Here is an 18,049-nt window from a genome sequence, read left to right as displayed (position 1 = left end):
TCCCGGAAAAAATGAGTAAGCCGACCCCCTACTGGACCCGCATGATCCAAAATGGCGGATCTAAGGCTGCTTTGCTGTTGTAGGAGGGGGATGGGTATTAGAGGAGGAAGTAGAGGAGGAGGAGGCCTGACGTCCACGTCCACGACCCCTTTGTCTACCTCTGTATGACTTGTACAGAGGGTTCTGTTGCTGCTGTTGCTGGCTTTGTTTAAAGGGACGAAAGGAGGACCTGCCAAAGCCCCTGAACTTCCTGGTGGTAGAGCCTTTCGCTTGCAGGCCCAAAGATCTAGCCGTCGCCCTGCTATCTTTGAACCTCTCCAAAGCCGTATCGGCTTTCTTTCCAAAGAGGCCAATGCCGTCAAAAGGCAAATCCATAAGAGTAGCCTGAACGTCTGCGGAAAACTCTGAAGACTTTAGCCATGCGGCTCTTCTGGTGGCCACTGAAGAACCCATCACTCTAGCCACAGAGTCCGCCGTGTCCATGCCACTCTGAATAACCTGGCGGGCTGGCGCCTGAGTGTCCAAGACAACCTCGTTGAAGTTTTTCCTGTCTTCCTCTGGAAGCTTAGCTGACAACTGCTTAACTGAATCCATTAAGGCATGCACATAACTTCCTAGTAGGCATGTAGCATTTGTGAATTTCAAAGCCATGCTACCCGAGGAGAAAACCTTTTTAGCAGCTTGATCCAATTTCTTGGAGTCCTTATCTCCAGGAACCTGGAGAAAAGAGCCTGCTGACCTGTTCGAACAAGCGGCCTGCACCACCAGACTTTCCGGCGAAGGATGAGAAGTCAAGAACTCAGGGTCTCCAGGTGCCACCCTATATCGTCTCGCCACTGATCTGGACACCGCAGGTGCAGACAAAGGCTTTTTCCAGACCTCTAAAATCGGTTCAGTCAGAGCCTCAGGGAATGGTAGAGTCGGCTCAACAACTGAAGAAGGCGAATGTAAGACCTCTGTGAGGATATTAGATTTGAACTCCACTGTGGGCAAAGTCAAATTTAGCAATTCAGCAGCCTTTTTGCTTACTACATGGTATGGCACCACATCCCTAGAAGGTGCATCTGAAACCACAGGCAACCCCCATTCTGGAGAAAGTTCAAGGCTACTTGCACTATGCAGATCCTCAAAGCAATCCTCGTGCTCCTGAAACTCGCCTTCCTCCACTTCAGGTTCCCCATATTCCTTCTCCTCCAAGAGACGCTGGGCTCTACGCCTCGACCACTCCAGACGAATCGAAGTCGTCGGATCCGGTAACGACTCCGACGGAGTCGGAGCCGGCGTCGAACGAGGAACTGGAACAACTGGAGGTTGAGGAGCCGGAACCGGTGTCGAGCCCCGATCCAAATCCTGAGGTCGCTCCGGAGCCGGCGAAGCCGTGAATGGAGTCGATGTCCTCGGCGGCGCCGTACCGGGCAAAGGAGGATATGGCGCCGGCATAAATGGTAGAAAAGACGCCTGAGCATAAGCTTGGGGGACACCCAAGTTAAATGACAAAGGACCCATGGGACCCGCAGGTGCTCCAGTGGGGTACATTGCCCTCGCATAAACACTAAACATGGCATTTAGGAAATGCGAAGGGTCCTGACCAGGACCAGGAAAGGGAGGGTATGAACCCAATGGCTGCTCCGTAGGAGGCTGCTCCGGATTCGCCTCCTCTTGACCCATTTGACCTTCCAGGTCATCCTCCGGAGTCGGTGTCTGAGGAACTTCCACGACCTCTTCATGCTCCGAAGACTGACCCGAAACCGGATTCGGTTCTAACTCTGGATCCAGAGAATGCTCTCGAGACCGTAACGGCGAGGCTCCACCTTCAGGCTCACAACAGGAGAAGGAGACACAAAATCCTTCTGATGTCTTCGAGAAGACTTCCTCTTCGAGTTCGACGGCCCCGAATGATGACGAGAACTATGCTTCTTCCTCTTGTGTTTTCTCTTCGAGGATCCCGAAGCATGCCCAGAATCCGACTTCGACGCCGACTCCGATCTGGCCCTCGACCTCGATCGCGACCTCGATCGCGGCCTCGATCGCAACTTCGATCTTGACTTCGGCTTCGATCTGGAGCATCTAGATCTTGACCTCGAAGATCTCTTGGCTTCTTTACCTTTAATTGTGGCTATTAGAAGTTTTGCCTCCCATTCTCGCAGAGCCTTAGGATTCATCTTAGAGCAGGATCGACAGCCCTTGACGTCATGATCTGAACCCAGACACCACAAGCAATCTCCGTGTGGATCGGTAATCGACATCATCCGGACACACGAGCCGCACTGCTTGAATCCCGTCTTCTTCGACGACATCTTCGACGAAGAACAGAAACAGTGACACACAAATAGCTACAAAGCCTCTATCTGTAATCACAGAAGATCCCAGAAACCGTTAGCGTCGACGACGTGGAAATAAGGGAACTGATGTCATCACGCCGACGTAGGCCTAATAAGGAGTCGGTGACATCAGACGGAGTCGCGCGCGATGCCGCGTCCCTATGACGTCGTCCACGCCGGCGTGCTACGAAGAATTTTCCGAACGTTGCTGACGCAAGGGGGATATACACAAGGTGAGGAATCCACTGGCAGATGTATCTATCAAAAATTGTGTTGTACTGGAAGGGTTATATTAGTAAATACATATTTTTATAACTACTGTGCAGTGGTGGGCACTCCATTAGGGCGTTGGAGCACCTCCCACTACTTTCTCGCAGTATTTTAAATACCATTTATTTTCTGCTACTCGCGCTGCGAGAAAGCAGAAGGCAGGGGTATATGCTTGGTTGGGGGCCGGCTGGAGGTTATGCCTGGTTGGGGTGGGTGGGTCGGGAGGAGTGGCTTGCAACACTCTGAGTCCCATGACCTTTTTGGTCGGCCGTGGGGCCAACCAAAGCAGTCATGCACACTCTACATTTTCTCAATGTAGGCTGCATGCAGCCCACATAGATACAAGCATTTGCAATGCAATAGGTCTCACATTTGCGAGAGTTTGAGCTACTGGCATTGTAAATGAGAATGCCTTTTATTTATGTGTTGGTTTTCAAAACAGATAAATAAAAGGCATTGTCATTTATAATGCCAATAGCTTAAACTCTAGCAAATGCAAGACCTATTGCATTGCAAATGCCTGTTTTCCAGATGCCCTCTGTGTGTATCTCCCGTTTATGAGAGAAACTCTTCCTGCTTCTGTAAACGCCTTTAGCACTCAGCAGATGGGGTAAATGCCATTCAGGTTCCAAAGGCAAAAAATGTTTAGATGTTTACTCCTCTCAAAATCCGAATGATTGTATTACAAATGCAGAAATGGTTGCCGTGTGTTATATTAGAAAATTATACATTCTTTAATGTTCAACAATTAAACTCAGGAGCCACATAAACGTGATTTGCCTCAGTAGTTCAGCCAGTGGGGAACAAAGATGCTTTTGTGACCAGAAACTGTCCTTGCGACACTGCGTCTGGTTTGATCCGTGCAGATATCACAAGCAATACTATACAGTGGGTGTAATCATGGCAGGCCAGGCTCAGATATACAGGTGTTTTACTGTGTAGAAAGGGTGGGGAATGAGAGAGAGGGAAGTAATGTGTCTTTGTTAGTGTGCGAGAGCGAGACAGAGGTGCAAATCTGTGTTTGTGTGTGTGTGTGACAGTGAGACAAAGTATGTATGTATTTACATGTGTGCAAAAGCCATATTGATTCTGTTTGTATGTTTGAGTGGGAAGCAGAGACACGCATACATAAGGGATGTGTGTGCGTGCAAGCGAGAGTGAGTGTGTGTGTGAGAGAGAAGAGAACGGTGAGACGTCATGTGTGTGTGTGTGTGAGAGAGAGAGAGAGAGAGAGAGAGAAATGGATTTTTTTCATTCGTTGGCTAGGGGGTTAGTTTACCTCTGTAAATACCCTTATATGTCACATTGTCCCTAAGGTGGTATTGAAAAGTGTGACCATAAGTGCTTTTTTGCTGAGAACACTGCCCAACCAAACTCCTGGTGAAAGAGCACACTGGGGGCGGGGGTGGAGGTGGGAAGCTCATTCGCACTGCCTACTAGTGGAGGAGTGTGGCTCAATGGTTAGAGCGGCAGACCCTGATGCAGAGTTCTGGCCAGGGACCAGGGTTCGATTCCCGCCTCGGCGGGGTCTCGGGCTCAATTTCCTCGTACCTGTTAATTCTCGCCTCGGTGCCTATTCTAATCACGGGCCCCATGCTGCGACTCTGGGCAATAGCTTGCTTAGCCTCCACACCGGCCCCAACAGCGCTAAGGATGCCTGGCTTCACCCTGGGGGTGTCCAGGAGTGGACACTTCACAGGGAAAGCCAGGAGGGGTTCCACAGCGGTATGAGTATCAGCGCCAGGAAGCCGAATAGGCAACACCGCAAGGTGACCGTCTGGTGACAGTGTGCTCTATAAGTACCATGACATTTAAATTTACTACATCTATAGAAACACACGTGCCAGCCCTTGGAATGCAGGGGGCATGCCCTGCTGCAGACTGGCAGCAGGTCTGCTGTCATGCGCATCTGCTGGGCACACAGTACTGCGGACGCATTCAAAGGTGTACACTGTACACAAGCACCCTCGTGCCTGCCAGTACAAATTCCCGTGCCAGGGACTCTGCCCACTACAGAAGATGGCTTGAAATGCCGAACCTCCAGCCTGCTCAAGATCTGATTCACCCATCCTCCTTTCGATGTCTGTAATTGTGGCAGGGGGGTTCACTCTCTCCCTGCCGTACACCTGATGGAACCTTGTGCATGTAATGAACACCCCAGAGTGCTCCCACGCACCACTAATGTTCAAAATAACCCTCATAATTGTTTATTACAGCACTAAAGCAAAACTGATATCCCGCAGTATCCCTGGCGCTCACAAAAATGATGAAAATAGCTTCACAAAACCAGCCTCACCTTCCTGGGAGGAGATGCGCAAGATACCAACGTCAAAACTCTCGGTGCATGCAGGTTTACGTCAACCTAGTGTGCAGATACGTACACACGTACCTACGTCATGGGACTACCAGGTAAACATGTTCAGTTGCCATAGAATTTATGTAAATTTGTGCTTTCACATGACTTTCAGGTGACCTTCTTTTTCCCACATGTACGTTCACAGAGCCTCCTTGTTGCAGAAAATGCTCATGCATACGTATGGCAACGAAATTAGAAATAATTAAAAAATATCTACTGAATTCAGTTTTTCCTTCATTGAAAATATATTTTCCTTGAAAATCGGTGAATTTTCCACACTCCTATTTGAAAACGAGGCACACAGGTGCATTTATCAGGGGACCATCAGGGTACCTCTCAAAGTATGATTAAATTATTTCCGCTCCAGAGATACCAATGATAACTCCTGGAATGAGAAAGAGCGTACAGAGCCATTTTGTGGTACCTGAGTCAGAATGGTCCCCGGCCGCAGCCTTGCGCATGCGCCGCTGCCATGTTTACGTCAGGCAGAGATGCCAACAAAAAAAAAAAAGTGCGATCTGGCTGACGAAAACTGTAGTTAGTGGCCGCTGCTTCCGGACTACATGGAAGTCAGTTTGACATCAACAGCCAGTGAAAATCCAGCTAACAGGAGCTGTGTCAACATTCACCGAATGGCAAGCGGCAGGAGAAACTACCGGCCGCTAGCCAACACATACAGATTATTTGATGTCTCGTAGAAGCAGCGCATGTGCTGTTTATGCAAGACTCAAAAATGGCCTCCCTACAGGCGCCGGGCTGGGCGCTGTCCAGGACTCTTCACCAATTACAACGCTGCCATTTAAGCGTTGTGGTTGGCTTACAGGAAGGGAGGGTTGAGGGAGCATGCCTGTTCTGGACTGTCCAGGAGCAGAACTGGCGCAGTACCCTGTCACCGGCGGTCAGGTAAGTTTTATTTATTTTTTGTTTTAACCACCCCCTTATTGAGAGCTGCGACTGTGCCTGATTGTAAACATTAATTGCAGCAAGGACTGTTGCAGTTCTGCTTGACATCATGAGGGGAGACTTTGAATTTTGTATTCCTGAAAGTCTCTGGGGTTCACGTGACTGGCGTTCTAGGGAGACTCCCATGAACTCGGTTTGCACTACCAATTTGTAAAATATCTTTAAAAGGGAAAGTAAGAAACAGCTGGAGGGGACTCTCATAGGCGTGGGAAACTATTCTGTCCGTTCCATTGTTTGCACCTTTGAAGTAAAGATCCTTCATTATTGCAGAGGAATTTGTAAAGCGCCACATCTGTCTTTGGCACGTCCTCCTAGCGCTATCTCGAACTGGTTAAGGGTTTGCTAAGAACAGCATAATTTTTGCTGAAGTGGCCATCCTAAAATACTTATTTGCAGAGCAAAATTTAAATATTTTAAATTAAAATAAATACATTTCATAAGATAACCAAAGACCAGACTAGGCCATTCCAGATGTTATGAACCAGAACCTCAGAAGTGCAGGAAACATTGAGAAATCAGAACCCGAGCCTGGAGTCGGGACCGCTGCCAGCAGGTACAGGACGGCCCATGTGCTCCTCGAAGTACGGAATATTCAAGAGTCAAAGCGTTTGGCCCGTGCAAACGGTAAGCAGGCACTATAAAAATATCAACACAGTGAGCTGTCCGCATCTAGTAACAGATGTACAAAACACTGAAGCCTAGCCTTGGCCTCTGGGTCCGGACACTTCACACTGCACACTGCAGAAAACTCGTAAATGTGTCCATTTCTAGTGCACACACATTCTCAGTGTGGGCGGTGGGGCATAGGGGCCTCCTGGGAACAGACATTCCCTATGTAGCACTGCACAGGAAAAAAACATGGAAGGTAAGCACTTCTAGCGCTACAAAGCACAGGAAAAAATTGCGCACGTTATAGATGTTTAGTGTCACACTGAAAAGAACAAATGATGCACTGTAGATATTCCCTATGTTGCGCAGCACAGAACAAGTGGTGCTGTATACCATCTTTAGTGCTAATTGCACCGAACAACTGTAGCCATTTTCAGTGTTTCACTGTAAGAATAAACAGTGCGCTGTAGATATTTCCAGTGTTTCACTGCACACACAAAACAAATGACACTCTGTAAGTATATGTTGTGAGGTTGGTGGGGAGGCAGGGTGTGGTGCTGGGCGTATAATGCAAACGATCGGTGTGTGCTGTGTGTAGGCATTCCGGGTGGTCTGTGGACAGGGTCGAGTTCCATTACCGTGTATGGGAGTGCTCTGGTGGAGTGGAAGCAGTGTTGTGAATGAGGTTCTGTGGGTACATGAAAGCTGATTGATAAGTGGGGCGTGCAGCACATGTACTTTGGGGTAGACCGTGTTGAGACCAAAGTGCTTGCTTGCAATGCAGTGTCTATGAGAAGAAGCAATGCAGGGGCTGACACTGTGTCTAGTGACCAGGCAGTGCTGCTTTCCGCATGGTGTGTATGGCAGCTGATACTTCGGACGGAGTTAGGTGTGCAGTACGGAGGTGTGTGGCAGAGCGCCGAGTGTGAAGCCGGGCTTGTGCGGTGTTGGTACAAGGAAGCTGGCTGTGCAATGTGTGTGGCTTTTAATCCTGCTTGTGTGAAGTTCTGCCCATGCTTTTGCAGGGAGGACATTGAGGGATCGGTGTGTGTGCGTGTTGTGTGCATGAAAGTGCACTTTTCAGCCTCCCCTGAGTTCTGTCCTCTTCTGGGCCTCACGGTGCACATGGAGAGGCTGGCCGCCCTCAGCAGCTGCTCTTAGTGAGGCGGCCCATGCCCGAAGTGTGCCGGCAGCTGTGCTTTGGGCAGGGGTGACCATCACTCCTCCCCACAGCATAGGGAAGGGCAAGGACCTCCTTCCTCTTCTGCAGGTGACAGACACGTGCTCATGAGAAGTGGTGTGCCTTGGATTCTCGGCCAAGATGGTCCCCTGAAAACTCGCCTTCAAGCATGCAGTTCGAGGAAAGTTTAGGCTCCAGTTACCCGGGGTTATCACTTCACTGCAGTGGCCCAGCTCAGCAGCCTGTATTCCTCAGACCTACCGTCTGCATTGGAATGTGTGTACCCTAAAGGTTTGACGAAAGTTCCTGCAATGGACGCATTAACCTGCCGCACCCAGGCTGTTTTATGGCACAAAAATCTGTTTCATTTCCCTGCCTGAGACAGTTTTGCCAGTCATTGTCTTTGTTAGAAAAGATTCCCGATTGCTTTAATAACCTTCCTGCTTTCTCAAATGTGCTTGAAAATGCACGCTTTGCCCAAACTTTTTTCAAATTTTTCTCGGGGGCAGAACTCCCCGAACAACTCATAGGTGGTTCAGCTCGCTCGCTATGCTCACTCGCCTCAGTGCACTACGATATTGTTTTATGCCCCACACTTTCAAATGTCACCAGCCGCCACTGCTACTGTTTCGTTTTTCTTTCATTTAACCACTACTATAAGATTGCATTCTGGTAAAACAAGATGCTTAGCATGCCTTCCAGACTAAGCCTGAGGATTGCTCTCCGCAGCTACAACTTGGATAGCTTTCAAAGGTTATCTTTTACCTCTTAAATCACCATAAGGGTTTTTTGGACTGGTGCAAGGGGCCCACTTTAATTAGTGGACAGCATATACCAGGACAACTTCTCACAGTAACCATGAAAGCAGATCCTACTTTCCTACACACAGATAGGCTGTCTGACCCACTATCATGTCCTGTGTCTTATCCCCATTAGACATGAGGGAGTTCATGTTCATCCATGTCAAAATTGTGCTCCAACCCAGGTTCAGAAACAAAGAGTGATGGTTCTGTGCGGACGATGAAGAGAAAATAATCTGAGTATTGTCAGTACATGAAAAAAGGGTAAGTCCATGGCTCTCCACTAAGACTGCCAATGGGTGGACATAGATGTTAAATAGAAGGGGGCTCAAATCAGAGCCATGTGGAACTCCTGAGGTCAGAGCTTTTGGCTTAGAGTACCCAATGGACAAAAATACCTGAAATATATGGTCTTTTAAGAAGGACAAGTCATCCCAGTGCTGAATCATCCAGACCCAATCAATGCCTCCACTGTAGCTAACAAGATTAAATGGGATACTGTGTCAAAAGTGACACTCAAATCCAATAAAATTAGTATGTCAGTGCTGCCACCACCTAGATGTTCTCTTAGATGTTCAGTGACACCCAAAAGGGCGGACTGCGTGCTATTTTCAGCCCTAAAGCCGCATTGTGAAGGATGGACAACATTTTGGGCCTCAGCAAACGAGATGAGCTGGCCATTCACATGTTTCTCCAATATTTTGGAAAAGACTAGTAGCAGAGAGATGGGACAAAAGTTAGAGACTTTGGAGGAATCCAAATGGGTTTTTTAGGAGCGGAAGGACCATAGCATGCTTCCATCTCCGAGGCACAGACCCTTGTCTCATGAAAAGTTGGGTATGTCCTGTATCATAGTTAGGTTAACAAGGTTGAGGGGGTAATGGGCCCAGATTTTTTGCTCTCCAGCGTATAAATGAGGATGTTTATGAAAGTACTTGTCCTCAGCAATGGGAAACATCCCCCATTTATTTTACGACGAATTAGTGTGCCAGGACAAATCAAAATATTCATCGTCTATTAGGAAAGAGATCCGTTTATTGTGTCCAGAGTAAGGTGTGAAGAGGGCTCTTTACTTTCAGAGTCTTATGAGAGCTTAATCATAAACAGAGAATAAAGCAAAAGAAAATTGTGGCACAGCTAACACGTGCTTCGCCCCCCATGATTGGCCTTTCAGCCATGGGAACTCATCAAGGCTGCCAAATCAAATATAATAATATAGATATAAGGAAAATAGAAATACGGTACATGAAAGATACATTTTTACAGTGAGAAATTTTTTCAGGGATGGGGAGAAATTAAAAGATACAACAAACCAAAAAAGCAAATAATAATTACATAGTACAACAGTGGAGAAACCCGTATAGTACCAGGCATGGTGGTGGGAAGGAAAGAGAGTGAAATAGGCTCATCGGGGAGAAAAAAAGGAAAAAGAAGAGAAGAAAAAAAGGAACGCATTAGGAAAGGAAAATATAAAGAGGACATTTCCTCCATCATCTTTCAACGCTTTGCTGCATTTCCTTTCTGCTTTAGGGGCATCATTAAACCAATTCTGCCTACACGCTTAATTGTAAGTAGTTGGCAGAGTAGAATTGATGGACTCAGTGAGCCAGTGACAAATTAAATCTTGGACTAAATCGATCTGTTATTGTAGAGTAGGTTTAGTATAACGCTGTTGCTCATTCAGTGTAGTAATATTGAGTTTAGGACAATTTCTGCATTCTGATTGCAATTTTAGATGAGCTGTGGGAAGGAAAGAAAGGATCTTGACCGTAAAAGGCACAGCAAAGTGGTCAGACCAGCAAAGTGGAAGGGTAGGCTCTGTCTTCAAGTCCTTTATATTTGAAAAAATAGGGTCGAAAAGATGCCCAGTCACCATGGGCCGTGAGTTAGTAAGTGCCAAAATAAGTGCAATCAAAGAAGCACTTTGAGTGCTCTTTTAGTCATCTAAATGAAGATTTAGACCCCCAAGTATCGTAAAATTAGCAGTTTGAAAATGTGGGTAGCCAGTAGATTAGGTAGAGAGCCGCACCATTTCCCAGCGTACTTTGGAAGGTTGTAAATCAGAGCTCTGGAGAACAAAAATTTAGGAGTGAAAGCAAGTGTAAAGATCAATGCTTCACAATCAGAGATCAACATTTTTTAAATTTTACAGTGGCACTCATTCTTAAAAATAATAGCAATGCCTCCACCTATCAGGTATTGCCTCTCTATCCTTACAATAGAAAAATTTGCAGGTAGTGCCATAATTATATCCGGCAAGGACCCAGCATGTAGCCAAGTCTCTGTAAGAAATAGGGCATCAGGTCTGTGGTCGCATAAGAAACCAAACAGGTGTTGTCAATGTTTGGGCTGTGAGATGGCTTCTGTCTAAGGAACCATCACTGTGGGCGTTGCTATTCGCATCAATAGGTGAGAGCTTATTTAATGAGTGTTGTAGAGTTTGACTACCAACATTATTTGCAAAGCAAGCATAATTGCTGGCAAAAAAACCAATCCAGGGGTTAAATACCTGAAAGTTCATTTTGCAAGACGGCTGTAGTGATATCAGAACAACTGGGGTTTAGTATCTGATCTCTGGTTGCAAAGGACCAGAGTTCCAGGCACCTGGCCCCGGACGGGCGTTGGCGTTCGTAGACAGGCTTGCCAGTGGCGCATCAGCTGCACGTCTGACCATCCAATTGTACCTTCTAATCCCCCAGGTTTTTCTGTTATCAAGAAGAACTGGGAGGACCGACACAGCGGTGGCATAGCTATCATTAACAAGAACAACATCACTGTGACAGAAACAGACTCCTTCTCCTTCCCATCATTTGAATATCTCAGCATTAGCATAACGCCTAAAGGCAATAAAGTAACTAAATGTCACCTACTCTACCACCTACCAGGAAACACACCCCCCCCCCCTTCAGCGAACAACTGTCGGATCTGATAATGCATTGCTCCCTCTCCAACGTTAACACCTTATTACCAGGAGACCTCAACCTCCATTGGAATGAGGAGAAGGACATGCTACTCAAATCTTTAAGCTAACTATTACTCAGCAAAGATGTTACCCTACATTGCAAAGGCCAAACCCACAACAGAGGCTCAACCTTAGATGCCATCAGAACAATTCAATAAACATAGACAACAACCTGCCAGTCGACTAGTCAGATCACCACATCATCATGTTTCACCTGACCTAAAACCGGAAGTGCCTCCAAAGCGATCTCGGAACTCTCTCCAATGGTCCAGAAACATCAATCAGATGCCTCTTTCCGATCTGAGAGAAAGAACGATGTCCCTCTCCCCACATTGACAAGCTTGCAACCCACTACATTTTGACAATGAAAGCCATCCTAGACCAAGTAGGCCCATGAAACTAAAAAGTATCAGGGAGACACCACAAAGATCCTGGTTCAATCAAACACCTCAACTGGGAAAGAAGACAGCTAAAAGCTGCAAAGAGACTCTGGAGAGCCAACCCATTCCCAACTCACCTATATCAGCTCAAAAGGGAATGCAGGAAATGCAAAGATCCCATACTAACAGAGAAAGCCACCTTCTTTCACAGTATACTAGATAAAGCAAAAAAACCTTCCCAAAGAACTTTTCAACATCATCAAACGGCAAGGCCCCAAACCTACTAAAGAAGCCCCTCTTGTCTCCAGAGAAAGATGCAAAAACTTTGCTAAATTCTTCAATGATAAAATCATGAAGATCGAACCCTCCCTAGGCTGTCAAACGCAAATGTCCACTGGCAATCCCCCCCACATCACAGAGGTTAGCAACTACTCTACCTACCCACCGGTCTCGCCGTCAGTGGCTAATCTACCTTTGACCACCAGTCTTTACCAATGCACAAGGTCCTACACAGCACCCAGGAGTTGGAAGACTTTCCACCCACTCACAGAAGAAGACATCGACAAGGTGATTGAAAAATCCAAACCCTCCCATACTATGCAGACCCTCGTCCAGCCTCTCTTGTTAAAAGTCTCAACCACACCATAACCCCTCTCTGGACCAAGATAATAAACAGCTCTCTCATCAATGGGACTATGCCTGACTGTGTCAAGGAGGGCCAAGTCACCCCCTCTGAAAAAAAACAGGTGCAATCCCGGATGACCTCAGCAATTTCAGGCCTGTTTCCAACCTCCCCTTCCTGGTAAAAACTTTTAAGAAGTGTGTTCTCTCCCAATCAATACAATGACAGCAGCAACCTATTTGATTCCACCAATCCGATTTCAGTAAGGAATGCAGCTTGGAAACAGCTATGATGAATATAGCAGATGATATACATAATTCTTTGGATGCAGATACATGCTGCCTACTCATCCTCCTTGACCTATCAGTGGCCTTCGACATGGTCGACCACAAACTGCTTTTGAACTCACTACAACAACGAATCAGATAAGATGGCGCGGTTCTGAAGTGGTTCTCGTCATTTTTACATAACCGATCTCAAATAAAAAAAGATAAAGTACTCAACTTTCACTGCTTATACCATCACACAAGGCATCCCACAAGGCTCAGTACTGTACACTACACTCTTCAATATCTACATGGAACCCCTCACTGTAATACTTGAACAATCAAATATTGCCTACCACCTATATGCCGTCAACACCCAATTATACCTGGAAATATCCTCTTTGGATGTCATACGCCGACTGAATACCACTCTCACACAAGTCCAAAACTGGCTGACACACAACCACCTCAAACTTAACCAAGAAAAGATGGAAATCCTCCTTTTGACCAATCACAGCCAGCTCCCCCAGACATAAGAATCGCTAAATAACCTAGATGCCCTGATATGCAAACAGACACTGGCAGACTCCTCTAAATCTCTGGGGATCACCCCGGACTCAAATCTGAACATGAGCACTCACATAAAGACTACAGCAAAGGGTGCCTTCTACAACCTAAAACTCCTTAACACAATTAAGCCCTTCCTCCCACCAAATGACCTAAAAACTTCCACACAAGCTCTGGTACTACCCAGACTGGACTACTGAAACTCCACCCTCACAGGCACCCGGAAATCTCACTTAGCCCCTCTGAGAGCCACTCTTAATTCAGTGGCAAGGATGCTCACAGGAGCAAGGTGATTCACGCAATCAATAGTCCAAAGTGGCTACCTATCGAACCATACTGTTGCTTCAAGACTGCCTGCCTCACCCACAGAGTTGTGCACATTGGTAAACCAGCATTCCTCGCATCCAAATTCACAAAGGCAGGCCAAACAAGTAACCCAAGGATCTCCAATACACCTCTCCTCACCCCCTTAGAATACATAAACAAAAAGTCCTTCCTCGCTCCTTCTCAGACAATGCCCCCAAAATCTAGAACTCTCTCCCAGTACATATCAGAACTAACTCTTTCTTCATGAGTTTACAAAGGCAACTGAAATAATTCTTGCTCATTCAACACCTCAACCATCCAGGATATAACATCTAACTCACTCTGGAACTACCACCTCCTTCTATCTTATTTTCGCCCAAGGACTATACACTGACTTGACTCTCCTCACTCTATGTATATTGTCTTGATACTGATTGATAATGCCTTGTCAATGATGTAAAGTGCTCTGATACCCTCAGATCTAGCCACCTCTATAGAAAACTCTTTAATAAATAAACTATTAGAATTTGACAATGCTAAAAACACGACCTAGTTGAGTGGAATCCAGCCTGTAACAGGCTTTATGCTTTTCCCTCATACCAGTCCACACCTGTGACAACTTGCTTCAGGCAACATACCGGCTGCTGCAGGAACTTTAACGAGGTTTGCGATATGCACTCAATGATCTTGAATTCAACTGTCTCGCGCTGGAGGATGATGAGTAGTATTTCCAATACTGCCAGTCTTTGCTCCCATACGAGCTGAAATAAGAAAGAAATATGGTTTTAAACATGACTGCTCGTACCAAGAGTAAGACGACTACTTCCTCAGTTCTTACCATTGCCTTCCCTCACCCTCTGCCAGTGGAGGTGGTGGTCAGAGCTGTATTTGCATGAGCAGACTTACTTTCTTAAAAGACTCGAAATAGCGACAACAGGAGATGGCTGTTTTATTTGGGTTGCATGTAGCACAGAAATCCAGTGTTTGTAGGATTGTGGGCCTGTCCATCTCTTTCAGATGCTTCATCTTTGGAACTGTGGCAAAATACAGAACAAATTAACATGCTGAATTCCCCAAATAAAAGATGTTTCTATGCACCTGAATTTTTAGATCAATTTATCTCTCCAGAAAAGTAGTTTACTTTAAGAATCTCTAGATTCTTAATTTAAAACCAGCAAGACACAAAGACATACTCAATTTGCAATCTGTGAAACAGCAAGAGTATGGTTTTGTCAGGAAGCCTTTTCCTTGGACCATATACTTGCATATTTAGAAAGCCCCATATACCTAGTAAGGATCTCTTTCTATAGTGAATCTGCCAGTGCGCTCATGCACTGTAGGATCAACACAATGTTGAGCAAGCACCGTGTTCTTTTGTCCCACTGGGCATTCTTTGTTTTTCACAACCAAACTCCCAAATCATGACCTAATTAGAGGAAAACAAAAAGTACTTTGCTCTGATGTCCAACTAGTTTTCTCTGTGCATCAGGCCATGTTTGTATTTCATAACTGAGTAAACATGCCTTAAAGACTCTACATTAACTGTGTTGATGTTTTCTAGGTCAATACTGCAGCGTTAAGGAATTCCAACTGCTAAGGGAAGGGCAGATAGGTGGAGTTTAAAGCTTGAAGGATAAGAGATACATTGATCTGCAATGTACAAGACATTTCATTCAATAGTCCAACATCCTGGTAGAAAGTGCTTAAGGTAAAGAAATAATTTCCAATATCATAGAAGATTGCGACTTTTAAACAGCTCCAGCCATGTAACTGGTAACTAAGAGGACATATAGTACTACTAAGTTCTGATATTTTGATGCCTTAACACAGACAGGCTGGCCAAGAGGGACATCTTATAAAATGGATCATGTTGGGAGGGGATGTAGGTCTCTGGTATCTTTATAAATATGTTCCCAGAATATTCCCTTTATCTGCCTTATTTGAAGATACTGTAGGTTTCGGGTTTTGAACAGACTGTAGAATGCTTATCTAAGGTTAGTCTCCATGTTGGTACAGATTTCTATGGCCTGTGAACATTTTTGAGAACTATTACCATTGCCTCTGGAGCCAGAAAACACATATTCTACTGCAAACTCATTGAGTTGCTAGGACCCTCTTTTTGAGGATTCTGCTTTTAAAGTCAAAGTTCATAAAGGCAGGGAAGGTACACAGATCAGTTTTCAGGTGGAAGACGAGGGTTATGCTGCTTCGGCACTGGCAGTGCCTTCTGAAGGTCTTTGGCTCCAAAGACAGATAGGAAATTTCAGATGGATATTATGGCCCTTGAGACACAGTTTCCTGCACTTGTGATTGTACATGAGTGATGGTGCCAGGCAGAGTCTTCAAACTCATAAGACTTGCAGATGGAGAGACCAGGCTTGGTGGAGCAGGCATAAGGTCAGGGTGGATACTCATAGGCACTAATGCACAACAGGGGCCATCAGCACCACCATCAGAGCATCACAGCCCTCATGCACAGAATGTGTGCCTTGAAGGGGTCCACACAGACAATGGGGGTAGTCTCCATACCGACAGCTAGTGATTCACCTTAATGCATCTCCACTCTCTATCCTTTCCAATGTTTACTTGGCAAACCTTGGTCAGGCTAGGCAGTGGTTGGAGTCCTCCAGGCTCAGTAGTGTCTATTGAACAAGGATTCTTGCTTCAGTGTACTGGGCAGCTGGATTTGAACTCTGGGCTGAAGCAAGTCATATTTTCTACATTCCAGGGAGTCATTCTCCTTCTCTTCTTCATGTTACAGCAGAAACAAAGTATTCACCTCAGCTCTAGAGTATGTTCCCTACTCCTTTAAGGGTTGCATTCAAGTTGTCTTGCTCTGGTCTCCCTAACTAAGCAACTTTGGTGATGGACATAGGCTAACACACTGGGCTACAGAAGTTAACACAAAGGAACTTTAATACGTTGTTAAAGTTTGTGATTTGAACTGAGGCCCATACACCTGGCTCTGCAATGGTTTCTCCTTTGAGAGTGGGTATACATGAGAGAACAGTGCAGAGGGGAGAGATGGAAAAAGGGAGACAGCAGCTCTAACTACCAGTAAACTTTCTTGATCATCCTGCAGCCTTAAGGGCTTCATATAGACCCATATTGAGAGGTTCGTCACCACTTACGTACCCAATGAGTAATCACACATATAATCAGAGGAATGAGAAGACCCAATCATGAAAGACTTCACAAATGTACATAGGAAGAGCTTGTAGGTACTCCCTCCACTGGGGGGGCACCCCATGGCTATTAATCAGCTATCACAAACCAGTGTCATGGCCGGGTCACAACCAATGAGAAAATAAGTATTACTTTGGCTGTATCACTGACACCCAACAGATTCTAGAACTGTGCTGTGCTGGTGAGCAACATCTAAATCCAAAAACACCTCTCAGCGGACTTTCCTCACAAGTCTCCTGCGTAAGAAATCGTGCCGGGTCAGGGAGTTTCAAACCTACCCACATGGAACCCTAGGAAAATTTCTCAAGAGAATGCCTTTGACTGTAATCTGACAGGGAAAAGAATCCTTTTGGACAGGTGAAGATTACAGGAGATTCCTTTTTAGAGTGGGTTGAACCACTTGACATAGGTTACCAGTTATGATACGTTTCCTATACCTCCGGCCGGAGAAAGAATGTTCCATAATGTTTGGTGCTAATTAATTTCCTTTTCTTCAAAGAATGTGCAGAAGTTTCATGTTGAAACTGTAATTGTGTTTATTGATCTTCAGTTTCCTTTAACTAGATGCTTTATGTTGGATTTTCTACATCATATATTGAGGGAGAGGGGCTGTTTATCTACCTGAGCGGGTGTCTTTGTGAAGCTAACCACTGGCATTTAGTGCCTGTGAAAGTTTCTTCTGCACTAGGTACTGGAATTGTAATGTTTGATTAAACATTTAATCCCTAATCGCGTTATTTTTATTGGTCATCACCAGTGGATTACAGCCTTGAATATCTATTCATAGCTTATCAAAATTCAATGAAGTTTAAATAAACACTAATTCCAAGGAAGAAAAAAAGATTGATCTTACTTCCATCCTGGACCATGTGGGGACCACATTGAGAAAAACAGCACCTTTTCTGAAACATTAGAGAGAAAAGTGGTTACCTTTTCATACATAGAATTAATATTCATACATTGTTATTAATTACCACTTGTATATGTTAAAATCAGCCAATATTGTGACATTGCAGTGTCTTCAATTGGTATAAACTACCAAAAGCTTACATTTCTGCACCTCATTGGCTGCTTTCAGAAGTTAGCATCTATTCTCTGCAACTAGTACTTTCCCTCGGTTAGTCTTCAGGTTAAACTCAAGGCTCTCATAAGAACTATACTGCAATGCAAGCCTGGCCTTATCTAGCATGCCCAACCCCGAACAGTGTGCCACGTAAAGAAGGCACAAGGGCCAAGTTAGACCAAAAAAAGTCAACTGCCA

The 18,049-nt window shown here is 45.5% G+C and overlaps 1 protein-coding gene across 1 annotated transcript in view; it reads right to left on the bottom strand.

Moving 5' to 3' along the window:
• Positions 1–17,657, bottom strand: part of LOC144762718 (uncharacterized) — a 186,055-nt gene extending 168,398 nt beyond the window's left edge. The window contains exons 1-3 of the mRNA XM_078647967.1: positions 17,642–17,657; positions 14,509–14,636; positions 14,241–14,363 (exon numbers count right to left, since the gene is read on the bottom strand). Of these exons, the coding sequence (XP_078504093.1) occupies positions 14,241–14,363; positions 14,509–14,636; positions 17,642–17,657 (267 nt within the window). The remainder of the gene's footprint in view (positions 1–14,240; positions 14,364–14,508; positions 14,637–17,641) is intronic.
• Positions 17,658–18,049: the final 392 nt, after the last annotated feature.

Source organism: Lissotriton helveticus, chromosome 6 (assembly GCF_964261635.1).
Source record: "Lissotriton helveticus chromosome 6, aLisHel1.1, whole genome shotgun sequence".
In the NCBI taxonomy this organism is placed as follows: Eukaryota; Metazoa; Chordata; class Amphibia; order Caudata; family Salamandridae; genus Lissotriton; species Lissotriton helveticus.
Note: the sequence above shows the minus strand (reverse complement) of the source record. Positions and strands in the feature narration are given on the sequence as shown.